The sequence below is a fragment of the Cricetulus griseus genome, chromosome 6 (assembly GCF_003668045.3).
Source record: "Cricetulus griseus strain 17A/GY chromosome 6, alternate assembly CriGri-PICRH-1.0, whole genome shotgun sequence".
NCBI lineage: Eukaryota > Metazoa > Chordata > Mammalia > Rodentia > Cricetidae > Cricetulus > Cricetulus griseus.
The window spans coordinates 133,244,038-133,266,643 of NC_048599.1; the positions used below are offsets into that span (position 1 = coordinate 133,244,038).

At 35.1% G+C, this 22,606-nt stretch overlaps 1 protein-coding gene across 1 annotated transcript in view; it reads left to right on the top strand.

Annotated features, from left to right (window-relative positions):
• The window catches only part of LOC100773941 (low-density lipoprotein receptor-related protein 1B), a 1,050,824-nt gene that overhangs the window by 1,011,268 nt on the left and 16,950 nt on the right, over window positions 1-22,606 (top strand). Inside the window, exons 84-85 of the mRNA XM_035447074.1 lie at window positions 2,007-2,111; window positions 21,785-21,861. Of these exons, the coding sequence (XP_035302965.1) occupies window positions 2,007-2,111; window positions 21,785-21,861 (182 nt within the window). The remainder of the gene's footprint in view (window positions 1-2,006; window positions 2,112-21,784; window positions 21,862-22,606) is intronic.

The window sequence follows — 22,606 nt, forward strand, 5'->3', positions numbered from 1 at the left end:
GAGCTTGGAAAGAAAAAAAAAAAGTGCCTTAACACTTAATAATACTGTTGGCTGTGTATTTGCTCACTTTGCATGAGTATTGCAAAGCCGATGTTCAGAACAGCTGTAAAGGATATTATGCTCTCTAATACAACAGAAATGTGAGACCGCAAATCATCTATCTCATGATGGGCTCTGGCTTTTCAAAGCCCATTTTACACATAGTAAATTCACCACTTCTATTTATATTTAAACATTATGCTATTTTGTAATATTGGCTCTTAAAACTGTCTTCAAATTCAAAAACTAAACAAAGTTGTATGTAACTGGTACATTTCCAACCACTATACAACACACAGTAAGACAGGTGAATATCTAAATATTAATGCAATTATGAACAGGAATGTAGCCAACCTACCATTCTTAGACAACATAATGTCACTAGGTAATACCCTAGAAGGGGTGTGCTGCAATAGTTATTTAACTTGAGTAAGATGAAATAACATAACTGTTATCAAGGTCACATGTAAAGTTAGGAAGGTATGCTCTGCAAAACTCATCCACTGTGGGAAGGTCAGCATGATCAATCAATGGTACAGAAGCCTGATGTTACTACCAAGATCATATCTGGGCTCATGAAATATCAGACTTTGTTACCACTTGATGAAAAACACCAGCATGAAATTATGATCCACTTTAAGACAACATAACATAGCTTTCTTACAGCTCCTCAGGAAGAAAATCATAGTACCTAAGGACCTTGAACATGGATATACATTTCTCCAATTTCCTCAGGGGTATTCCATGATCAATAGAGTTATTTAACACCTAAGACAGTGTGCTTTTTTTCCCATAGCATTGCAATGTCCATTTTCCATTGAAGAAGATGGTGTTTATTCTCCTTCCAGAAACATAATGTGACTATAATTATTTTGTAGGATGTGATTTTTAAGAATAACAACTTATTTATGCTCCTGTAATGCTTCTTCACTGTTAGTTTTAGTTTTTACTGACTAGCTCCATTTTGACAATAAAACTTAGAAGACATAGAAACTGACATCTCTAAGTGCTGTAGCCAATAGTGTGAGGTAGGAGGATTTACATGAAATTCTAGGCCACCCTAGGCAGTATAGTGAGTTTCACACATGCCTGGACTAGAAAATAACACCTTGACTCAAAACAAAGCAAAATCTTTGGCATCTAATTTAATTATATGTATTTAACATTTGAACTAATTTTATTTGTTTCCAATAACATGTACACAGGTGTGGGGTACAATCAGACCACAGTGTGCGGTGTGTACAGGGAGGCCAGATGACCACTTGTGAGAGTTGCAGGTCATCTGCTTGGGTGGGAAATACCTTTAATTTCTGAACCATCTTTCCAAGAGTTAGACTACAGGACCATCAACTCTGTAGAGGCAGAGCCAATATAATCCCTAGAGATTATAGCCTGACCAGTTTGGCCAGGGGAGTCTCTGCTTGAAAGAGATGGATAGCTTTCCCAAGGAAGATACAATGTTGTCCTCTGGCCTCCACACACACAAGTACACAAATATATGTGCACCTATACAAATACATGTCCCTTCACACAGATTTAAAATAATTGCAATTCTAACATTTCTCTCCAGAAAATACCACAGTTAGAAGAGAAATTTATAGTACTTCTGTAGAGTGGCTCATAACTCATACTAATTTCACCAAGTCCTAGTTAACAGGAAAATAAATTCACAATGTTCCTAACATCTAAGTGATAGACAAGAGTATGTATCTAGCTGCTTTAATGTTTTATCAAGAAAATAGTTTGAAAATTAGCAAATACCAAAATAATCTGTCATCAATCTAGTAAAATGAAAAAATCTGCCCCCAGAAATCTGACATCTGGAAAATTCAGATTTAGATAGAAACTAGAGTATTCTCAGATGATGCACATTCTAGCTTTCAGGTATTTTGTGTCAATCTTCAGCAGCAATAATTCTGGTGGTAACAATGTTTTTTTTTTTCTTTCTTTCTCTTTTGTTGCTGCAGCTGTACAAATGGAAAGATTGCCTCTAGCTGTCAATTATGTGATGGTTACTGTTACAATGGTGGCACCTGCAAGCTGGATCCTGAAACTAGTGTACCTGTGTGCGTGTGAGTATCTACTAATATGGGTAACTTAAGACAGGACTGCATGTAGCTAGAGTCACTATCCTAATGTTTTCCTTCCGTGGGGCAATATTTTCTTTAAGTGGGTGTGTCATGCACATCCCAGTCAATTGTCCCTCATTGGCTCATGTGTTACATAATCCTTTTCTCATCAGCTTATTAAAGATATCATGAGGAGTAGCTCATTTAGTTTCAGCATCATATCATTTTATATATTCACAGTTTTACAACTTGGAAATGCTTGGAAAATTACTTTGGTTTTATTGAACCTATTAAGCAATGTAAAACCTACAAATGTGTAGGTCATTGTAGGTGTGTGTGTGTGTCTGTGTGTGTGTGTGTGTGTGTGTGTGTGTGTGTGTGTGTGTGTGTGTGTGTGTGTACTTGAATTCCTCAGTACTTAGGAATATTCTTGTCAAAAGTATATGGACTACATTCTCAACTATAAATATTATCTGATTTTTTTTTGTATCAGCCTTAGAATATAGAATAGTATAAACCAATTCAGTCCTTGGCTCTTTCAGAGTACATCATATGCAGCTGGGTTGCTGAATACCTAGGGAATTTAGTATTTTCCTCGTCTTGGTTTTCTGATTTTCTAGAGCAGACCACCTAAAGCCATCCATTGGTGTGGTCACCACATTAAGTTTTGTTTTAACTGAGTAAAGAAATGATGTCCACAAAATGAATCCTATAAGCATACTGCCCCCAAATTCCTCAAAGGAACACACTATCAGAGTGTATGTGAGGGAGGAAAGCATTCATGGGAACATTTTTATTTTATGTTACCATCAAAGTATATCATAAATTTAAGCATATATGGCAAAAAAAAAGTCAGACGCTTTATTCAGTTGTATTTTACTGGAATTCTGCAGATGCTCTGTGGGGTTTAAAAGTCAGCGCTGTGACCAGAAAGCGAACCCTTGTGATCACTACTGTCAGAATGAGGGGATTTGCACTTTAACTGCGTTTAATGAGCCGAGATGCAAGTAGGTTTAACCTTCCACTTACTGCTGCGCTTCCTGTGACATCATTTCAGGCCACAGTTCATTGGTTTAAATCATGAACATCCACATGCATTTCACAGTGTATACTTAATCTTGGGGCTCATCTCTGTCACATGTACTTAACCTATGCTTCGCTCACAGATAATTGTGTATGCCACAGACTGCTAGAGTGTGTAGAAATATAGCAAGTGATGAAAAAGCTACTCATGCTGCCTCTTAAAAACATGTATGCCAGAACAGTAGACTTTAATCCAAGATGGTCATAAACAAATGTTTTAAAGTCTGTAGCTACTATATTTGGAACAATGAGTTCTAGCTTTGACTTTTCTATTTCAAAACCTGATGGGATAATGTAGTATTTGTTTTGTAAATTTATATTGAAATCTGTATGAATTTTCGCAGATTTTTGTATTTGACTTAGAATTTGAATTAGAAACAAGATTGCTTTACATGTCAATCCCAGTTCCCTCTCCCTCCCCTCATTCGCTACCACCCCCCCCAACTAAAACCCTACCTATCACATATCCTTTTTGCTCCTCCAGGAGGGACAGGAAATAAGTGCATGTCAGAGCATTTCAATAAATATAATTTCATTATAGAATATATTATTCTTTCTTCTATTTGTGGTGAATTGGAATTGTCCATGGAAAGTAAATGCCTATTTTTCGGTTCCAGGGTCACTTCTGTGCTCACCAGAGTTGAAGTTAATTTTTACATATGTACTTGAGTTTGAGGGATATCTCATATCTGGTGTCTTCCTTGATATTCAGTGTTAAAATCATCAGCTTTGATGGTCACTTTGGGGTAACCTCACTTGAGGTGTGGTCAGCCTACCTAATAAAACTGTAAAGCACATTTGGGTTAAAATTCTAACATTTCATGTCCAAAAATCAGCTGTTTTGTTATAACGAGCTGCTGGATCGTGAGGCAAAAGCTTTAACTGAATAGACTTGGCTTTGAAGATGGCAGTTCCTTTTAAACCAAAGAGGAATAGTCTGGTGATTATGGGTCCTATGAAAAATGTTTTGGTGATACTTCAGAGGAAAATGGTGCTTGATCCTGGAGATGCATGACAAGGAGGGTATGATAGATAGAACAGTGAGTCACTGGTATTCAGAATGACTGAGTTCATGTCCTTCTTGGCCACAAAATAATAAAGACTTGTTTCAAGTTGGTTTATCTTCCTAGTAATCTGTGCCCTGGATCCCAGCCTTGGTTTATCCTGTCAGTGTTTCACTGCTTCTGTGCAAAGTCTGCATACCATACCAGCTCTGGTTTGCCTCTTCATCATAAACAGGTACCAGCAAGACTTCCTGTGCAAGGATTCTCTACGTCATCAGAATAAGAAAATTTATTCAAATGGTCATGGCATCCCACAGTAATATGTAATTTTAAGCAGACAGCACCAGGGCCTGATAATAGGTGAAGTTGGTAAACTAAGCAAGAAGAAAACACAGTATTTACAGGAGTTTAGGGACTGTCCTTTATTTTTATGCAACATTACCTCTGTGACTGTTTGTCTTTATGGAAGTTGTATCTATTCTTGGATTTTTCTATCACCTTCACTTTTTTGTAGGCAGAAGGAATATTATGATTATGATGCACACTAGAAACAGTTAAGTCATAAAAGATGTATGGAGATTGTATATTATTATATGCTCAATAATTCATTAACCAAATATAAATAACCAATGAGTAAGACATTTATATGTTTAGATAGCTTAATAACCACAAAACCTGACAGATAGTACATTATATATTCTCCATATTTTATGTAACTCTTGTGCTATTTTCTAACTGCTACCTTATTCAGGATGACACACTGTGGTCACACAAGTCTGATCATCTTTGCCAGATTATGGAATTCTATGTTTTGGTCTTCTCAATATATAACACTGAAGAACTGAAAATTCATTTTCAGTTGTTAAAAAGCTTTGAAGAGAAAACAAAAATTAGCCATTAATTGTTATAATACAAATATTATCAGCGTGCAAGGTAAAAACAGGTGACTAAGGAATTATGTATTCCAAGTGTGAGAAGCAAAGACCTTTTAAGTGTTAGCAGTAATATGAAACAAAAATTATAGGAGTATTAGAAGTGAGGAACAGCTGAAAATTTTGAGGAAAACAGAGCATGTTCAAAGTAGAATCTATGTAGAAGCAACAGAGCAGGCTACTGAGTGCAAGAAGTCACTGGAAGCAGGGATGCTGCAAACACTTTTTGAGGGGCGTTTGCTGACCTGAAGATTAATTGAGAAGAAATACAAGTTAGAGAAGTTTATCCAGGAATAGTTTCCTGTTCAATGAGGAAGTAGAGAATCTCCAGTAGCTTCAGTCCCAGAAAGTTAAGTATTATACGTGTTTCATTGCATTGGAGAAGGCAGATATTGAAGTGTTTGAAGCCCCTATTTACTCAGAATTCACAAACAGCTGGGAATTTTAGGGCAGAAAAGAACAACAGAGATTTCTCCTGATTATTTAGTTAGAATTTCAATGAAAGAAAAATTTTGTAATGAGAAAGACTTAGCTTATCAAAGCCGAGCTTTTAAGCAAAACTACTGTAGATAGGTAAGATCAGGTTTCCTCTCGTGCTCATGGCTCCTAGGTAGAAATTTCATCATATTTGAAAACAAAAACAAAAAGGCCTTTGCTATGTTTATAATATCCACAGTTCTTATAATTATAGAATGTAAATAAGTATAAGAAAGTTCATTAGCACCTATGGTCATATGCACTAAAAAAGCAATCCAGCTAAAGAACTATACAGCTCCCATGGCATCTTTATAGCAGTCAAATCTCCTTGTATGGGGAGATGTTTGCAAGGTGGCTTGTTTCCTGATCTCTAATGGTACTTATCAGTATCTTTAGTGAAAACTTGATATGTACTGTATTATTCAAAACCTTTATAGGAAACAAAAACTGCTATGAGAGTCTCAACCTGGTACTTGCTTTAGTTTCAACAGCATATCATTTTTCCTCTCCTCTTGGAGAGAAATACTCTCTGAATTATATGGGACTAATACACATGTTTGGAAAGTCAATAAAGTATTCAGATCTTTTGAAGGTGACAGCTCAGTTTTCCACCTAGAAATTTTATTGCTATATCCTTCAATTTAGGGAACAGATTTGTTCTTTGAAAGCCTTCACCTTGTCTCTAGATGGCCATTTTCATTTATTACTCTGTGAGCAACAAAAAGAAAATGGCAAAGAAAAGCAAAGGAATAAAACACAGTATATTTGTACACTTACTTGGAGTAAATTTCATCAGTTTTCAAATGGGCCATGGAAAAATGTTAAAACTATATTTTAAAATTCTTCATTATTATTTTGACATATTATTACATTTTATTACATGTTATAATATTAGTAAAGAATTACATTAAAATTTTATTATTTTATTCCATGCACTTTGATGTTTTGTATGCATCTATGCATGCATGCCTGGGTGCCACATGCATGACTGGTATCTGCATAGGTCATCAGAGGGTGGTGGATTCCCTGCAATTGCAGTAAAGATGGTTGTGATCCACCATGTAGATCTTGGGAATCAAACCCCGGTCCTTTGAAAGATCATTTAGTGTTCATAACTTCTGAGCTATCTCTCCAGCCACATAAATGAAAAATTATAGAACTCAATAGCAAGTTATCCATGCTTCCTGGAGTCTAAGAATTCCCCCATAGGATTAGAGCCACACTTATATCACATGCAAGTTTTATATGCAACATGGATCTCCCTCCATTGTATTAATTCATAGCAATACTCATATTTCTTTCAGTCATCCACAACAGAGAGGTGCTTAGCACTCCTCTGTTTCCTGTTCTTCACTGCCACTCCACATGCAAATTGCTGTGCACACACAAACCCTGAAGAAATATCTGTATGCCACACCTCTGCATTTTCTCAAGAAGCCCACTATCACCAGTGTTACCCAGGTTTTTTATCTATTTAAGTCTTCATGACATACTGGTGACAATTAACTCATCATTTCTTATATGTGACAAGTAAGTAGTAAAAACTGAATTATACTTAATTGAAACTTCTACAAAGACTCAAATTTAATGAGAAAAAATATAAATTTTGTTTTTTGTTACTTTGAATATGAGCATAGTAACATTGTGTGTGTTAAATTTTGCTTCTTTCTGTTTTGTTATTTGTTGTTCCATTTTCAGATCGAAATGTGTCAAATTATCAGAAACTTCTAGAAAGGTGATCTCCATTATAAGGTGGCAAAGAATTAGATTAAGTTGTGGTCTCTAATGATCTAAGTTCTGTAGAAAGAATAACTTTAAACAAAATAACTAATTAACTTGATATTTTAGTTGACATTCTCAACAAAATGCTGAAGGCATGCCCTGGTTGCTATAGTAACATAAAAAGCAGGCATAAATTGAAGAAATATTTGAGAAAAAATGAACAAGAAGTTGATGACTGAAGAAATTTAAAACCAAGTCTTATAGGAGAAAGCAGGGGGAGGGGAGGTAAAGGAATGGGTGGAGAGGTGAGGTGTTGATGTGAGGTGAAGAGTTCTGAAACAATTAGTTATGATGCAGATATTGGATTGCCATGCATTTTCAGTCGGCCATTTGGCATGAATATCACCATCTAAGACTGTGGGGAACAGAGCCAGGGAAAAATGAAAAAAGGCTTCCTGTCTTCTGATAATCCATGTGATACAGGAGTAGACCCAAATGTGTTGCTGTCTTTCAGCCAGAGGGAAGTATAATTTTTAATATGGTGAGGCATAGAGATCAGCAAGGCTTCCACTGTCACTCAAAGCAGGTAAAACTGTCACCCTACTTCCAAAACATTAGCCAGATTTTAGCTTCATGGATGCCATCAGTGGCCTTAGAGAGCAAGGGACCAGAATGTCAGCAGAGGGCTTATTGACCTTTCTACTTCCAAGGGCTATAGAAATAGAACTCCTGCCTCGCCTGGGGCACAGCACTGAGCCACAAGGCATCATCTTCAGCCTTTCAACCAGACAGATTTTGCCTTATTGAATTAGATTATGCCCCATCTGACTTTCTAGTTGCTCTCATTTGAAGTGGGTGAGTAATATGGAAGCTGTCTCTGAGGATGCATATTTTGCCTAAAATAGCATTTTAAATTCAGGCTAATAGTGGGTGAGCAGTATGGGTTAGATGTATATCAACCAAATTTGAGCACTGAAGCCCCTAGTCCCTAAATCTTCATAATGTAACAGACATTGAAGATGGGTCTTTCAAATGGGTGATCAAAATAAATGGCTCCTTAATGGTGATCTTAATGTATCCTAATCTACAGGACTAGTTTTCTTAAAGAATGTCAGGACAGAAACAATTTTCACAGTGAGAAATCCCATACACAAGATAATCATCTTCAAATCAGAGAAAATTGCATCAAAAGAAAATAACTACCTATATTTCAACATTAAAGTTCTAGCTATCATAACCATAAGAAAAACACATTTCTGTTAAAATTGTTCATTTTGTGACACTGTTGATTGGCTGCCCTGTCTGTAGACTCTTTTCAGAGTGGCCAGTCTTTGGAAGGCCCTGATTTCTATAGTTTCCTTTTGGTTTTACTTCCTTAGAAGTATACCAGCACTTTCCTAATAGACATATCCCAATGAAGTCTAGGCAGATATTTCAAATGTACTAATGTCTTCTCCTGAGAACAAATCAGGAAATCTTAGGAGTTGTGTGTTCATGAACAGTTAGTTGACAGATAACAAGGTGTTTGCCATTCTGTTCAGTACTTTTTCTTTTAGAAGATTGCCTTCTGTTTTCTAAATATCTAATGCAAATTTATGGAATGCATATCATTATTCTGTTCATATCTGTGTTTATTGTTTCATATATAGTGCTTATAAAGATAAAACAGACAATAAAAAAATTCTGTTACTTCTACAGATACAGTAAGAGGCAAGAACACAGGCTTTAAAGTCAACCCTGAAACAATTTTTGTATTTTTATCTATCCAGATTCTAATGGTATGGCCCATGCGCTTCTCTGAACTCTAGGATGATACATGCTTGTAGACAGGCATGCTCTGGTTACTACAGTAACAGAATAAAAGAGGCATCAGATGATGATTTTCTTTGCCTTTCTTCTTTAGTGTGTTGACTTTGAAGAGGCCATTGAAAATCCTCTAAAACAGTCAGGGAGGCTCAATTGATAAAGTGCTTACTTTGAAAGCTCAAAGATATGAATGAAATACCAAGAACTCACATAAAAATGCCAGGGATGCTGGCATGTGCTTATAATCCCAGTGCTGTGATGGGGAAGGCAGTTTGGTAACTGAGGCTCACTAGTCCATCTATATAACCTGTTCAATGAGCTGCAAGCAAAACAGATGAATAGCCTTCTTATGGGCAACACCTGAGTTTGTTTCTGATCCCACATGAATACACATGAGCATGATTACTGGCACACTCAGGTGTACCTGCACGTACATGAACACACACACACACACACACACACACACACACACACACACACACACACACACACACCTACAGAGTAAGGAATTGTCTGAGAACAAATGTAGTTACTTTTAAGGAATGTGTCTATTCCCAACTGCTCCTTTATGATTACTTGGCTTTTATTCATGAATACAGGTGCAGACATACAGTTAACATTGATTTACAAATCTTGTTAGTATTACTTCTTGGTATACATTTTATCTTAAAGGAATGACTGAAGACAGAGACATTTCAAATAATCACATATATTTTCTAAAACTATTTCTTGGCTGTCACTATGGTATTTGAATAAAAAACCTGGCAGAGGTTGAAAACTTTGTTTCTGTATGTGCTTCAACTATTAAGTGACCTCTTGCTGTATAACATTAATTCTTTTGAGAAACCTTAGAATTCTTTGTGTATTTCCCTAAACTCTTTGTTCATTTGGACAGACAGGTAGAGAATGATATAAATTGGCCTTCTAAAACTAAGAAAAAAGAACTCTAAAGAGCCAATGTTTCATGTTTAATTCATTTAGTTATTTTACTAGATTTTTGATATTTCAAAAGTAAAAATATCACTAATTTCTAGTATTATTTATAAAGCATATTTTCCATTGGCAGCCACTGTTACAATGACTTTGTAAAAATTTTTATTTGACTGTTTTTTTTAAAGATTTTATTTATTATGTATACAACATTCTGCTTCCATGTATATCTGCACACCATAAGAGGGCACCAGATCTCATAACGGATGGTTGTGAGCCACAATTTGGTTGCTGGGAATTGAACTCAGGACCTCTGGAAGAGCAGTCAGTGCTCTTAAACTCTGAGCCATCTCTCCAGCCCCTTGAGTGTTCTTTTAAGGAGGATTTTATAGAATGATACACAGTTTTCATGTGTGTTTATAAAATATATTAAAGGTCATTCTTATGAATATGACTAATAGAATAATTTTATTCTCAACAGCTTTCAATCACTATTTGACCAATACTATTCATTATATAATATGCTTCTTAAAATTGGCTTTTTTGAGATAGGGTCTTATTCTGGAAACTAATATTTTTCTGGAACTCAGTGTATAAACCATGCTGGCCTTGAACTAATGGTATTCCTCTTAGCTTAGCTTCCCAAGTGCTGATTCTAGAAGTATAAATCACCACCTTCAGCTGCCTATATTATGTTTGTTCCTTTTCCTGGAGTAATAATATCTATATCTAAATAGATTGATATGTCCTAATTTTCTCAGATTAACAGTTAAGAGTTGGGACCATTGGATCCAAAGCTGCAAGCTCATAAAACCAATTCCTTTAAATTTGTATGTGTTAATGTTTAGTGCTGTTAAATATATAATTCGGACTAATCATTCACCAACATGATTAGCTTTGTGGGAACAAATACATTTCCTAGGATAGATTCATACTTTTGAGCTTAGGATAACCACAGGACTGTTATCTCCCTGCCTCAGTGTTCTGAGTACTTGGATTGTAAATGCACATCACCATCTCAAACTAAAATTATATTTACATTTTCTCTATATCTTTTATGATTTAATTTATGATGGCTCAAAATAATATGCCAGATTGTATGTAGATATATAAGTAGCCTACATAAACCCAAGAATAGAAGATGGAGGTGTTTCTTTTGAATTGCTAATGCCTTTTGAAATGCTGCACTCTCTTTTGCTCATGCAGCTATATAAGAAAACTTTTGAGAATAATGAGTTCTAGGCCATCCTGGGTTATATAGCAGCACAAGTCAGCCCGGATAGCTCTTGATGTCTTCTAAAACCCAAGGGCTTGAATACACTCAGTTTGGGAATGTTTGCCTAGCACATGTAAATGTTCAAATTTTGATACCCAGGCTACAAAATAAATAAAATGCAAGCCACATATAAATACATTGATACACACATACACATACACACACACACACACACACACACACACACACACAAACACACAGCAGGTACATGGACAGAGAAAACACGTAAAGAAAATAACTTAAAGTAGTAATGATACATACATATTATGGAAATTTGCATATTGTTGATTTTTTAAACATAATCCTCTGTATAAATTGTATTTGCTTTCAAAAACCTGAAGAAAAAAATAAGTTCTTGAAATGTAATTAAATGTTCTGAAACTGCAGAACCAAAAATACCCACATGAGTATTTCATTGCTTCTGAAATAATATCTCCTTAAATGCTCACTGTTTTGAAAATGGCAATATGGTAAAATGCTAGGACACTTACCACATTGTGTGTTTTTGCTTCTTGACCAGAGCAAGAGCATTTCCCAATATAACACTGTGAAGTTTTATGCTTTAGTGTTACATTTCAGATGAAAGCCAAAATTCTAACTCCCTGAATCCCCAGTTTTTTAAACCAGGTTAAATTTTATAGGCATTTGTGTTTGGGGAACCAGGGATTTCCACAATGTTCTACCTAAGCATCTTACCATCTCAATGGTTCCCTCAACTTTTACAGCTGTCTGTTTATGGTCCATATTTTATGGGAAATGAACCCTGTTCCTAAGTGTAGCCTTTGGGCATGGAGCATATTTCTGAGAATCTGGGCTTGGAATCCTGCTTATAGTCCTTGGCACCATTAAATTTATGTGTCTTATTCCTTTCTACAAAATAACAAAATTCTTCTCCTAAGATATTTATGTTTGTGTTTCACTCATTGATTCCCAACCACTAACATGCATTCTCCATGTACCTTTTAATTTCTTTGCATTGCAACAGAGTTGAAGACTGAGTACCTGCATTGGATTATGTTTGTGGTTTAATAATCACCCCATCATTATGACAGCATCTTTTACTTGTTGGTAGATGTTCACAGTTCAGAGCCAGAAAGAAAAAGGATAATTCATGCACTTGATACACATTATTTTCAAGACTGTGGTAGGGTATTTTCTCAAGATTCTGGGTGTTTTATTGTATTATCTAAAGGAAGAATTAGGCACATTTTATATATCATTATATGAAGAGAAGTTAATTTCATTCATTTTGTTTTGTCTTCTCCAAATGTCATTGTTGGTCATCCACTGTCTTGCTTTGGACTTCGTTTCTCTCTCTACCTCCGAAAAGATGTGAGAAAAGAGGAATGTTAGGACACCTTCTGATTCTTCTACCTGTACAATGGAATGAGGGAGGGTAGGATATTGCCTTAGTCACTCCTATACTACTTTGAAGGGACACCATGGGTACTTCTTGCCACCCCCAAAAGCAAATCAGGAGTTGGCTTTATAAAAAAAAAAGCCAAAATCCAAAGTAGCCAATGAAAGTTTATGCCTCTCTGAGGTGAGCAGGTGGGAAATTGAAGGTCACGCACCACAGCAATAGGTGAAATGTATACTCATTCTTTTGGATTTGCAATTATTCTAATATCATGATCTGATTAGACACACGAGATTATTTTTCAACTCCTTAGAGGGAATAAAACAGATATAATTTATGGTTGGTGTTTGAGAAGCTGTGGCTAAGATTTTGGAAGGACGATAGGAGCTCTGCTTCTTTCATGCTTTTACAAAAGTAGAAATTATCCCTCTGTATTTCAAGGCCTGGCTAAGGCCTGATTGCTAAGATCCATAGCCTTGCAGAAGGGAGTCTGCAGCCTGAGCTGCAGAGGTGTCGCTATAAGGTGGGAGCAGACCTTCTTCATACAGACCTGAGCTCTCTAGAAGACAGCCAGGAAGAGTCCAAGGGAGTTTCAGAGTAATTACAAGCAAACCACGCATTTCCAGAATGATATTGAGCAGGTGAACTTTAGAAGTCTGTGGTGTCCACACTTCAGTCAGATCATTGAATGTTACTGATTTGTTTCTGCCCCTTGGAGGATTTTCAAAACATAAAATGTGAAGTGTGCATGTTGTTTTGGAACTGCAAACCCAAAGACAGCATGCCACATCAATATCTGTCCTTTGCAATACAAGGAAACAGTCTATAACTTGTTCTAGCTTTTGTCATTCTTTTCAAGGTACCAGGAATATATACCAAACACAGCACATTTTTCTGGGCAAGCTTAAACTCTAGATTACTTACTAAGGAGGTGTTAGGGTCCATATAATAGATAACATTAATATGTTACTTATTTTCAAAGGATAAAAGAGGGAATTTTGAAAGTTTTCACATTAATTTGTTCATGTCCCCCGCTTCTCTAAATCCAACCCCCATTCTCATCCTGAGCTCTGTAGCAAACCATGTGCTGTGGCTGCCACCTCCACAAGATCATATAGACCTCCTCCCTGCATCTTTACCCCATCTCATTCCATTATCCCAGACCCCATCACCAGCAGGCACTCCCTGTGAACTCACCAGCTATGCTGGTCAGGGAACCAAGTAGGCTAACCACAGATATTCTAGTCTCTCTCCTCCAAATCCAATGCCTAGTCTCATCCTGAGCTCAATACCAGACCACCTGCTGTGGCCTTCTCTTCTTCCCCACCCCCAATCTCCAGGGGATCTTCCTCTCAAAGTTTTTTGAAAATAGACAGATAAACACTGGAGAAGATATATGTTTTTAACCTGTTGTAGAATTATAGTCATTATAAGTATGGAAATATAAGATTAGCCCAGTAATACAAAAGAGTTGTCATTATGTGTTAGAACTTCTTAAAGATTTTTCTTTTATGTTTTTTTCATTTTACATACTAGTCCTAGTTCCCCTTCCTCCACTTCTTCCTCCCTGCTCCTTTCCGCGTTTCACCCCCTTTCATCCATTGCTCAGAGTGGGTAAGGCTTCCCTTGGAAGAAGTCCAGCATACCAAGTTGAAGCAGGACCTAGCCCCTTCCCTCCTGCATCTAGGCTGAGCAAGGTATCCTACCATGACAATCTGCTCCAAAACACAAACTCATGAACCCAAGATAAGTCATGGTCCCACTGCCAGCCACCCCCCCCGACCCGCAAAAAAAAAGATCAAGTCACATAACTGTCACAAACATTCACAGGGCTTAGTTAAGATTTAAAAAAAAAAAAGTTTTAAATGGGTGAGTCTGCATACATGGGCATCATGTATAATGGTACCTGCACTGACCAGAAGAGGGCACAAGAACTTCAGTTACAGATGCTGGTGTGCCTTCCATGAGAGTGCCTTGAACTGAACCCTGGTATTCAGAAAGAGCAGACACTTCTTTTGGCTGTTGAGCCATATCTCCAGTCATACAAAATAATTTAAATGTGAAAACTCGTATCACGTATTCAAATACAGGTTTGATGTTATCCCATTATTTCTTTTGATGTGGTAACTATATATATATATATATATATATATATATATATATATATATATATTGAGTCAGAATAAAGAAACAAAACTAAAGCTCCTACAGTACAGTAACAGTTCAGTAAGTAACTGTTACTTACCTATTCAACTTTTTGCTGTCTACTAGTGTATTTTTCTTTGATGTCTACTAGTTCAAAAAACCCAAGTTCCATATGCTTATAGAAATAAAGTTTTATTTCTTGTATATATGCCATGATTGAACAAAAGGAAAATTTGTGTCAATCTATAATATAGTACTTGATTTCACTGTAAATTTGTGCAGTTTTCATGAAATAATGATTCTTAGCTTTACCAACCACATTAAAGAGAAAGACTATTCATACTATAATCATGCAGGAAAAAAATTTACATTTCGTTTTTTATAACAGGTTGGTAGTAGAGTCATCCCTTTAAATCACTAGACAAACATGTCTAAGATTTTCTCTATTGAGAATACAAATTAAGAGTTACAATCATAACGATATTACAAAAAGATTGTATTAACACAGTAAATACTAATATGATTATTAATACTAGTAGGCTGATACACTTTGTACACTTAATGTTCATAGCAGTTACAACATTACTTATTAAACATGATAATATTCAAATTTGTTAGTTTTAATTTTTCAAGAAAACGAAAAGCTTTATATTTATAATGTTTAGTTTCATTTGAAAAACAGCAAAAGATAAAGAAAGGAAAAAATGGGGAGGAAAGAAGGATGTAAATAAGAGGGTGAACATGTAAAATGTAGGCAGATTTAATAAAAGTGGCTGGGCTGTATCCATGGGATCATTTGACCTAACAGGGGGGATGCTTGCTCTCTCATGAGAGATGGGAATCCTATAATGGGATGGAGTAGGAGCCGAGATTTCAGCCCTGGACAGATGAATTTCAAATTTCATTCATGTCATATAGGTCACCAATACTACCACTTTTAACTTCAGAGAGCTAATTGATAGAATTAAACTGTTCTTCATAGTAAATTCAAGACCCTCCTGTTGAGATGCAGAATACCTTGTCTCAAAAAAATTCACAAAATGTATCAGACACATACATATTTATGTTATACTGGAATCTCAACTGAAGTGTCAGGTTGATATGAAAAAAGATTATTGATGCCCTTACTGTACTGCGTGACAGAGAATCAAGCATTAAGAACTAGCACAGGAATTGCTGAAATTTTATTTTTAAAAATGTATTCATTTAGTGATCTGAATTGGTACTGTCTAAAACATGTATCTTAGCACTCAGATTAATCAACTTCTTTAGTGATAAAACTGATAATGTTGATAATTGATGTTACATAAGTTCCATTTAAATTGGTTAACCTCTCTCATTTAGTTGTTCCATTATCAAACCATCCTGTGTATTATAATACAGAGACTTAAGTCCCGCCATTATAATAGTGTTTCCCATTTTTCTTTGTGGGAAGAAAATCTCTCTCTGTGTCTCTGTCTCTGTCTCTGTCTCTCTGTCTCTCTCTCTCTGTCTCTCTCTCTCTCTCTCTCTCTCTCTCTCTCTCTCTCTCTCTCTCTCTCTCTCTCTCTCTCTGTGTGTGTGTGTGTGTCTGTCTGTCTCTCTCTGTCAACTAATTCCCCCCCTTTAAGAATTCCTGATTGCCTCACCAAATCTGCCAACAAAGATGGTGGAGCTTAAAGCTGCATAGCATAGCATCTCTGATAGGAGAACCCCTGTGGTGACCAGCTTGGCTGAGCATATCTGTGTGTTGAGAGTGGTAGCCTGAGGAGAGGGGTTTTAGGGAAATTCCACAACCTATGCTGGAGAGAGAGAGAGAGCTGGCTGGCTGTGAAACAGACACAGAATTGTGCTGAAGAAGCACTTGAGGCAGGAGCTTCCTGAAGATAGAACTAGTGGGTCTAAGGAAGTTAAGTCCTGTGGCTCTTGGAGCCCAGATGCCTCTGGAGTTTGGAGCCTGTGGAGTTTGTTGCAGAGCCTGCAAGAAAAATAACAGCAACAACAACAAAAACCCCAAACTTGCTTAGAGGCATAGGGAAACAAAGAGAGAAGTTTTATTATTAAGACCTACTAGAACTTGTGCTACGCTCAGGTTCAGAACCAAATTTATTTAGAGAATTAATAAGTTAGGTATCTTTCAAATGACATAATTTATTCAAATTTTACTAAATGAAAATACTATTGTACAAATGTTATGATGTGTTATAAGTAAGTCACATTTCTAATTTTATTGAGTGAGATTTAGGAGCACTGAGGCCCACATAGCACTGTGGAATTTCTTGATTACTTCATTAATTCCTATGTAGAGGAAAAGTAGGTTATATTAAGATATTTTTGTCCCTTCTGAGTGTATCTATCATCCTGCTTAAGAAAAATTTCACACAGTCAATGAGGAGAAATATAGCTTCAATTGCTTTAAGATTCACCTTTGGATTTCACTGTGGCCAGAAGTATTTCATGACCTTTTAATTTAATGAAAAGAAAAAAGCATTTATTAATCTATTTATTTGGTTTCAAAGTTCTCCCAAAGTAGAAGACTCTAGACCACACTTCTGCAAAATGACAGGAGCACATCATACAAATCTATTACCATCATTATGAATATCATATCTGACAACTTGAATATATACTCAGTAGTAAATACCTAATCTTAAATCTCTTTACAAAAATTCCTTCTACTACTTTGTATTTTTGATGATTTTACCAATTGAATTATAGGTGGTATTTGTACTATTAAATATTAACTTCTAATTTGAAGATATATTACTGCATATATACAAGTTTGCTTTGGCAATCTAGCAGTGTTTGTTATGTGTAATATCTGAGCACTGTTGCCTTTACTAAAGATAACACCCTCTATTGCAGGGAACTAATTGAAACAAAAACAGTATAACTCTACAATACTTACATAAATTGTAATCTCATGGTTAGCTAAATAAGTATATTTTATATGGTAAAATCTAGATGAGAAGTAATTTTTAAAACTGATTGAATAAACTCAATTTGTTTCTTGCCAGATATTATGTACAAGACTGATAGTCACAAATCTTACTTCTGAGTGGCCATTTTGGGCTTGTATATTATTGTTCTGAGCCTAACAATAAAAAAAAAGATTAAGTAAAACTTGCTATAAAATATACTGTGTGTATATATAATAATTATATTTATTAAAGCAAGTTATGTATTGTTTTTATCAGATTAACATCGCTATTTCAGGGATCCCCAGTTATAATTTCTAGGTAGTAAGTTCCTTGACATATAGAAACCCAGAATCTGAAGTTTCATGAAAAGTTCAGTTTTATAATTATTCTAATTTAGGACATTTTAGAAATTTTACAAAAATGATTTTTGCTTATGGATTATAAAAATGAAAGAGTAAGATTAATAAATCAATGCATCACTAGATAAGTTTTATATCTCTCAAAAGTTGTTCTATGTAAGAAGTAATATCAATTAAATGTAAATCAGCAACCCTACATCAGAAACTCATACCTGTACAAAATGATGAGACTAATTATGAAGATGATGATGGAAAGATTGATTTGTGTGTATTACTATTTGGCTAAATACTGGAAAAATCTATCTCTCTTGTTTCAAACCTAACAGTATTTAATTAAAATTTGCAGGGTTTTAATCAATAATTCAGAGTGGTACAGTATTAATATAAAACCTATCCTATATGCTTCATGCTTATGCACTCTGGGAAATACCTATAGGATAGTTCTTCAACAAATGACATCAGGTGTTTGTGATGGGGAGTCTAACTTGCAGATGTTTATTCTCAGATGAACAGAGGGAACAGTGAATTCTAGTAGTATAGATTCAAAGATGGCTAAATTTGGATGAGGAATATTTTTATGAAAAGAATTGGGGAAAGAGATGCCAGAGAAATTATAGTCAGTATGATTATGCAAATAATTCAGTGAGGAATTGGACAGGAAATTTTGATGATCTGCACATTCCTTTCCTTCAGTGCTGGGTCATTAATGGCCTTGATCATTGCGTTATACTTAGATATGAAGATTTATTAAATTCTATAAAGATGGTTTTTAAATGCTTGGTTTTAAATCACCCACTGGAAGAGAAACTTCTGGAGCAGCAAATGTCTTAGGTTGTAATTTTGTAAGGTAGGCAACAAGAATAATGATTTCTATTTGATTTAATATCTCAAAGAGATTATTTTCAACTGTGGAACAAAGGAAGACAGTGAAACATATCCTATTTTATCTTTGGCTGTAAAACATTATAAGAAATATAGGGAAATTGCAAGCTTGGCATCACTGTTTAAGATGCATTACCATTAAAATATAATTATTTTTAGTATAATCTCTGAAAGTTATCCCCACATAAAATAAGTCAACTATTCCCTGAAGACTTGGAACTTAAACACACTCCACCATTTAAAAGAAAGAGATCTGAAGAACTCTAACATGTGATTTCCTTCCCTAAAATAAGTGCCAGGCTTCAAGCCATGGATGAATTAGAAAATTAGACCACACTGTTAAAATGAATCACCTGTCTTACTTTAAGAGCTGAAAGGCTTTTCATTAGGTTCCTACTGTTCTCATCTCCATAGTCTGTTTCACACTCTTTGCTAGCCTTAGGCTCTGAAGCATGTTTTCCTACACCATGAATAATACAAGATACATTGTGTTCTTGTCAGAAAATAATCTGCTCAATTAGAGTGTGATCCACCACTTCCCAGAAAATTTCACTTTGCTATTTTACTAGTTTCAGTATAATGATGACTTCAGAGATTTTTATCTCTAGAACAATAGTTCTCAACCTTTCTAATGACTTCATACTTTAATACAGTTTTTCATGTTTTATTGACCCCAACCATATAAGTATTTTTGTTGTTACTTCATAACTGTAATTTTGCTGCTTTTAAGAATTGTAATGTAAATATCTGATCTGCAGAATATCTGATTTGTGATCTCTATGAAAAGGGTTGCTCAACCTCCAAAGGAGTTGCGACCCACAGGTTGAGAACTGCTGCTCTAGAAGGAACATAAAATATAGCAGATGTTATTCTCATATAATTTTTTGAGACAGAGTTTCTCTGAAATGTTTTGGAGGCTGTCCTGGAACTTGCTCTGTAGACCAGGCTGGCCTTGAACTCACAGAGATCCACTGCCTCCAAAGTGTTGGGATTAAAGGTGTGTTCCACCAATCCCCATCATGTTATTCTCATATTTTAAGATGAACTTGTCAATATTTTAAAATCAGGTGGAATAAAAGGTAAACCTTGGTTGTTTGGAAAAACAACTCAATATAGCTGCACATATTTAGATGTATATATCAGCTTTTATAATGAAGTATGTAATCAGTACAAATTTATCATTGAGACATACAAAGCATTCTCAGTGGTCAATTAGAAAGATTTGACATATGTGAAGTTACATAAAGTGAAAATAATTTTGCAACAATTAGAGTTTTATTTAAGAACATGTTCTCAAAATGTGTTGAACCATCTTATTTTGAGTTACCTGTGGACTGTGTTGAGAATTAGAACCTGTGAATAGTTGGGAGAATTGCTTTTCTAGGTCCAACATCTTTAAAAGCATATATGTGAAACAACAAATCTTCTACACAACTGAACATTTCATTCACTTTTTTCATTTTACCCTAATTTTGTATGTCTTTTGCATTTCTCTGATTCAATCTTGTAAAAAGATCCATTAACCTGGATTTAAACTTATGTGCTTCAATAAACAACATATAATGTAGTCCTATAAAAAATGTCATATGTAGAAAATTGACCATTGTGTAAGACTTCTATGAGGTATCTGAAAACAAATCTTAGTAACTGCTTGAATCATAACATAAATAATGATATTAATTTTCATTTGAACGATGTTTCATGCTCATGATCGAATGTTATCATTATTAATCAAATAACTATATACTTCAAAGAAATCAATACAGGTAATTGTGATGCTTATTCTTTATTTGGAAACAGTTTTTGTTCATGGTTTGAATTTGTTTGTATGATGGCTTTATGGGATGTGACCAAGATTTTTGAGAGACAATACCATTTTTACAGATATCAAAAGTAATGTACATGGTATGATAGAATATGATGGAAAACAACATTATTCATATGAATTAATTGTTACAGAAATCTTGTATTGCAGCTAAGTACTGGACATTATACATTGAGAAAGATTCACTTGGAATGGTCCTGAAAGCTTTTTTTTTCATAGTGTACAACTATTCTAATATGGTGATATTTGACAGTAATTTTAAATAAGAAGTGAGGCCAAAGATGTTTCTGTTCAGTTTTATGCTGATAGACTCACAGAGGCATTGTGTTAGCCAGTAAATATTATTCACACTTAAAGAAAAACGACTCACATTAATTTTTTTGGCATCACCTAATTAGATACTTCTGCTTTGTGTTAGCAACAAATTTTCATCAAATGTAAACCTCTCATTCTCCTCTAGACTTACACAAACAGTGTTGTGGTATCAATATGGGGAAAGAATTCTCTCTATGAAATCTTGAGCATATTTGTTTGAGCTCTTATTAGTAACCATATCATTTAACAAAGGAAAATACTGTGTTTTCCTATCTCTGTTTACTATATTTCTATACCTATTGTTATTCAAAAGCCTAGTTGTTAGTTACACCTTGGACTTTAAACAACCAGCTGAACAAACCAGAGAAACTTATTTTTTTTATAAAGGGTTTTGTTTAACATGAACACTCTATATTGGTGGAGCAGCTGCTTGAATTTTTTTCTTTGTCATATCTCAACAAATGGTCTCCAGTTGAAGTTACCTGCAGCATACTGAAAATGTGAAACTAACTAGTCAGAAAGTCCTTGATCATGACGAATGCATAATGATTGGTTCTTCTTTCAAAACTGGTTTTATTTCAAGTCTCTGCATTGATGGGCTTGTGTTTTATGTTATTTACTGATTTCTTGTTACTTTTGTTGTTGTTTGGCTCTTTCTAGATGCTCCACTAATTGGTCAGGTACACAGTGTGAGAGGCCAGCCCCGAAGAGTAGCAAGTCTGAGCTCATCAGCACAAGTAAGTGCCACAGAACAAAATTTCCATTTACATACTATACCTGCCATTCCATCTTCTTTTATGTAGTCATTGAGTGATAGGAGACATCAAGGGATTATAGGAATCTCATGTAATTAGAGAAAAGTGGTTTCTTCACACATTTGAGATACTGTTGAAAATGAAATCTGATTGATCAGATTATGAAGAAGTAAATTACAAACTAAACATTTTAAGTACTCTATCTCTTTAAGCTATATATTAAATATCCCTGATGATAATCCTTAAATTTAGCTATTGACTTAAGGAGATGCAAACTATAATCATATTAATCAACATATATAAATGGCAAAGATATCAAGGAGATCAGGATTATATGATTTTACACATTAGTAATAGGCTCTGATTCCTCTTTATCTACATATTTGTTACTCCTGTTTCCAAATGTTTCTCTATTTTCCATGCAAGAGTTTCCAAACTTATAACACTCGGAAGTTACTTTGAGAGTTACTATGAGCATTTTGAAAAAGTGGCATACACTTCTAAATTATTGGTTCTTGACCTTTGTCATGCTACAATCTTTGATACAGTTCCTGATGATGTGGTGATCCACAATCATAAAATTGTTTTTGTTGTGAATTCATAACTGAAATTTCACTACTGTTATGAATTATAATACATTTTAGAGACAGAGGTTTGATAGAGGGGTTGTGGCCCACAGGTTGAGAATCACTTAAAGACTATCCTGGTCAGAAATATTACAATCTGA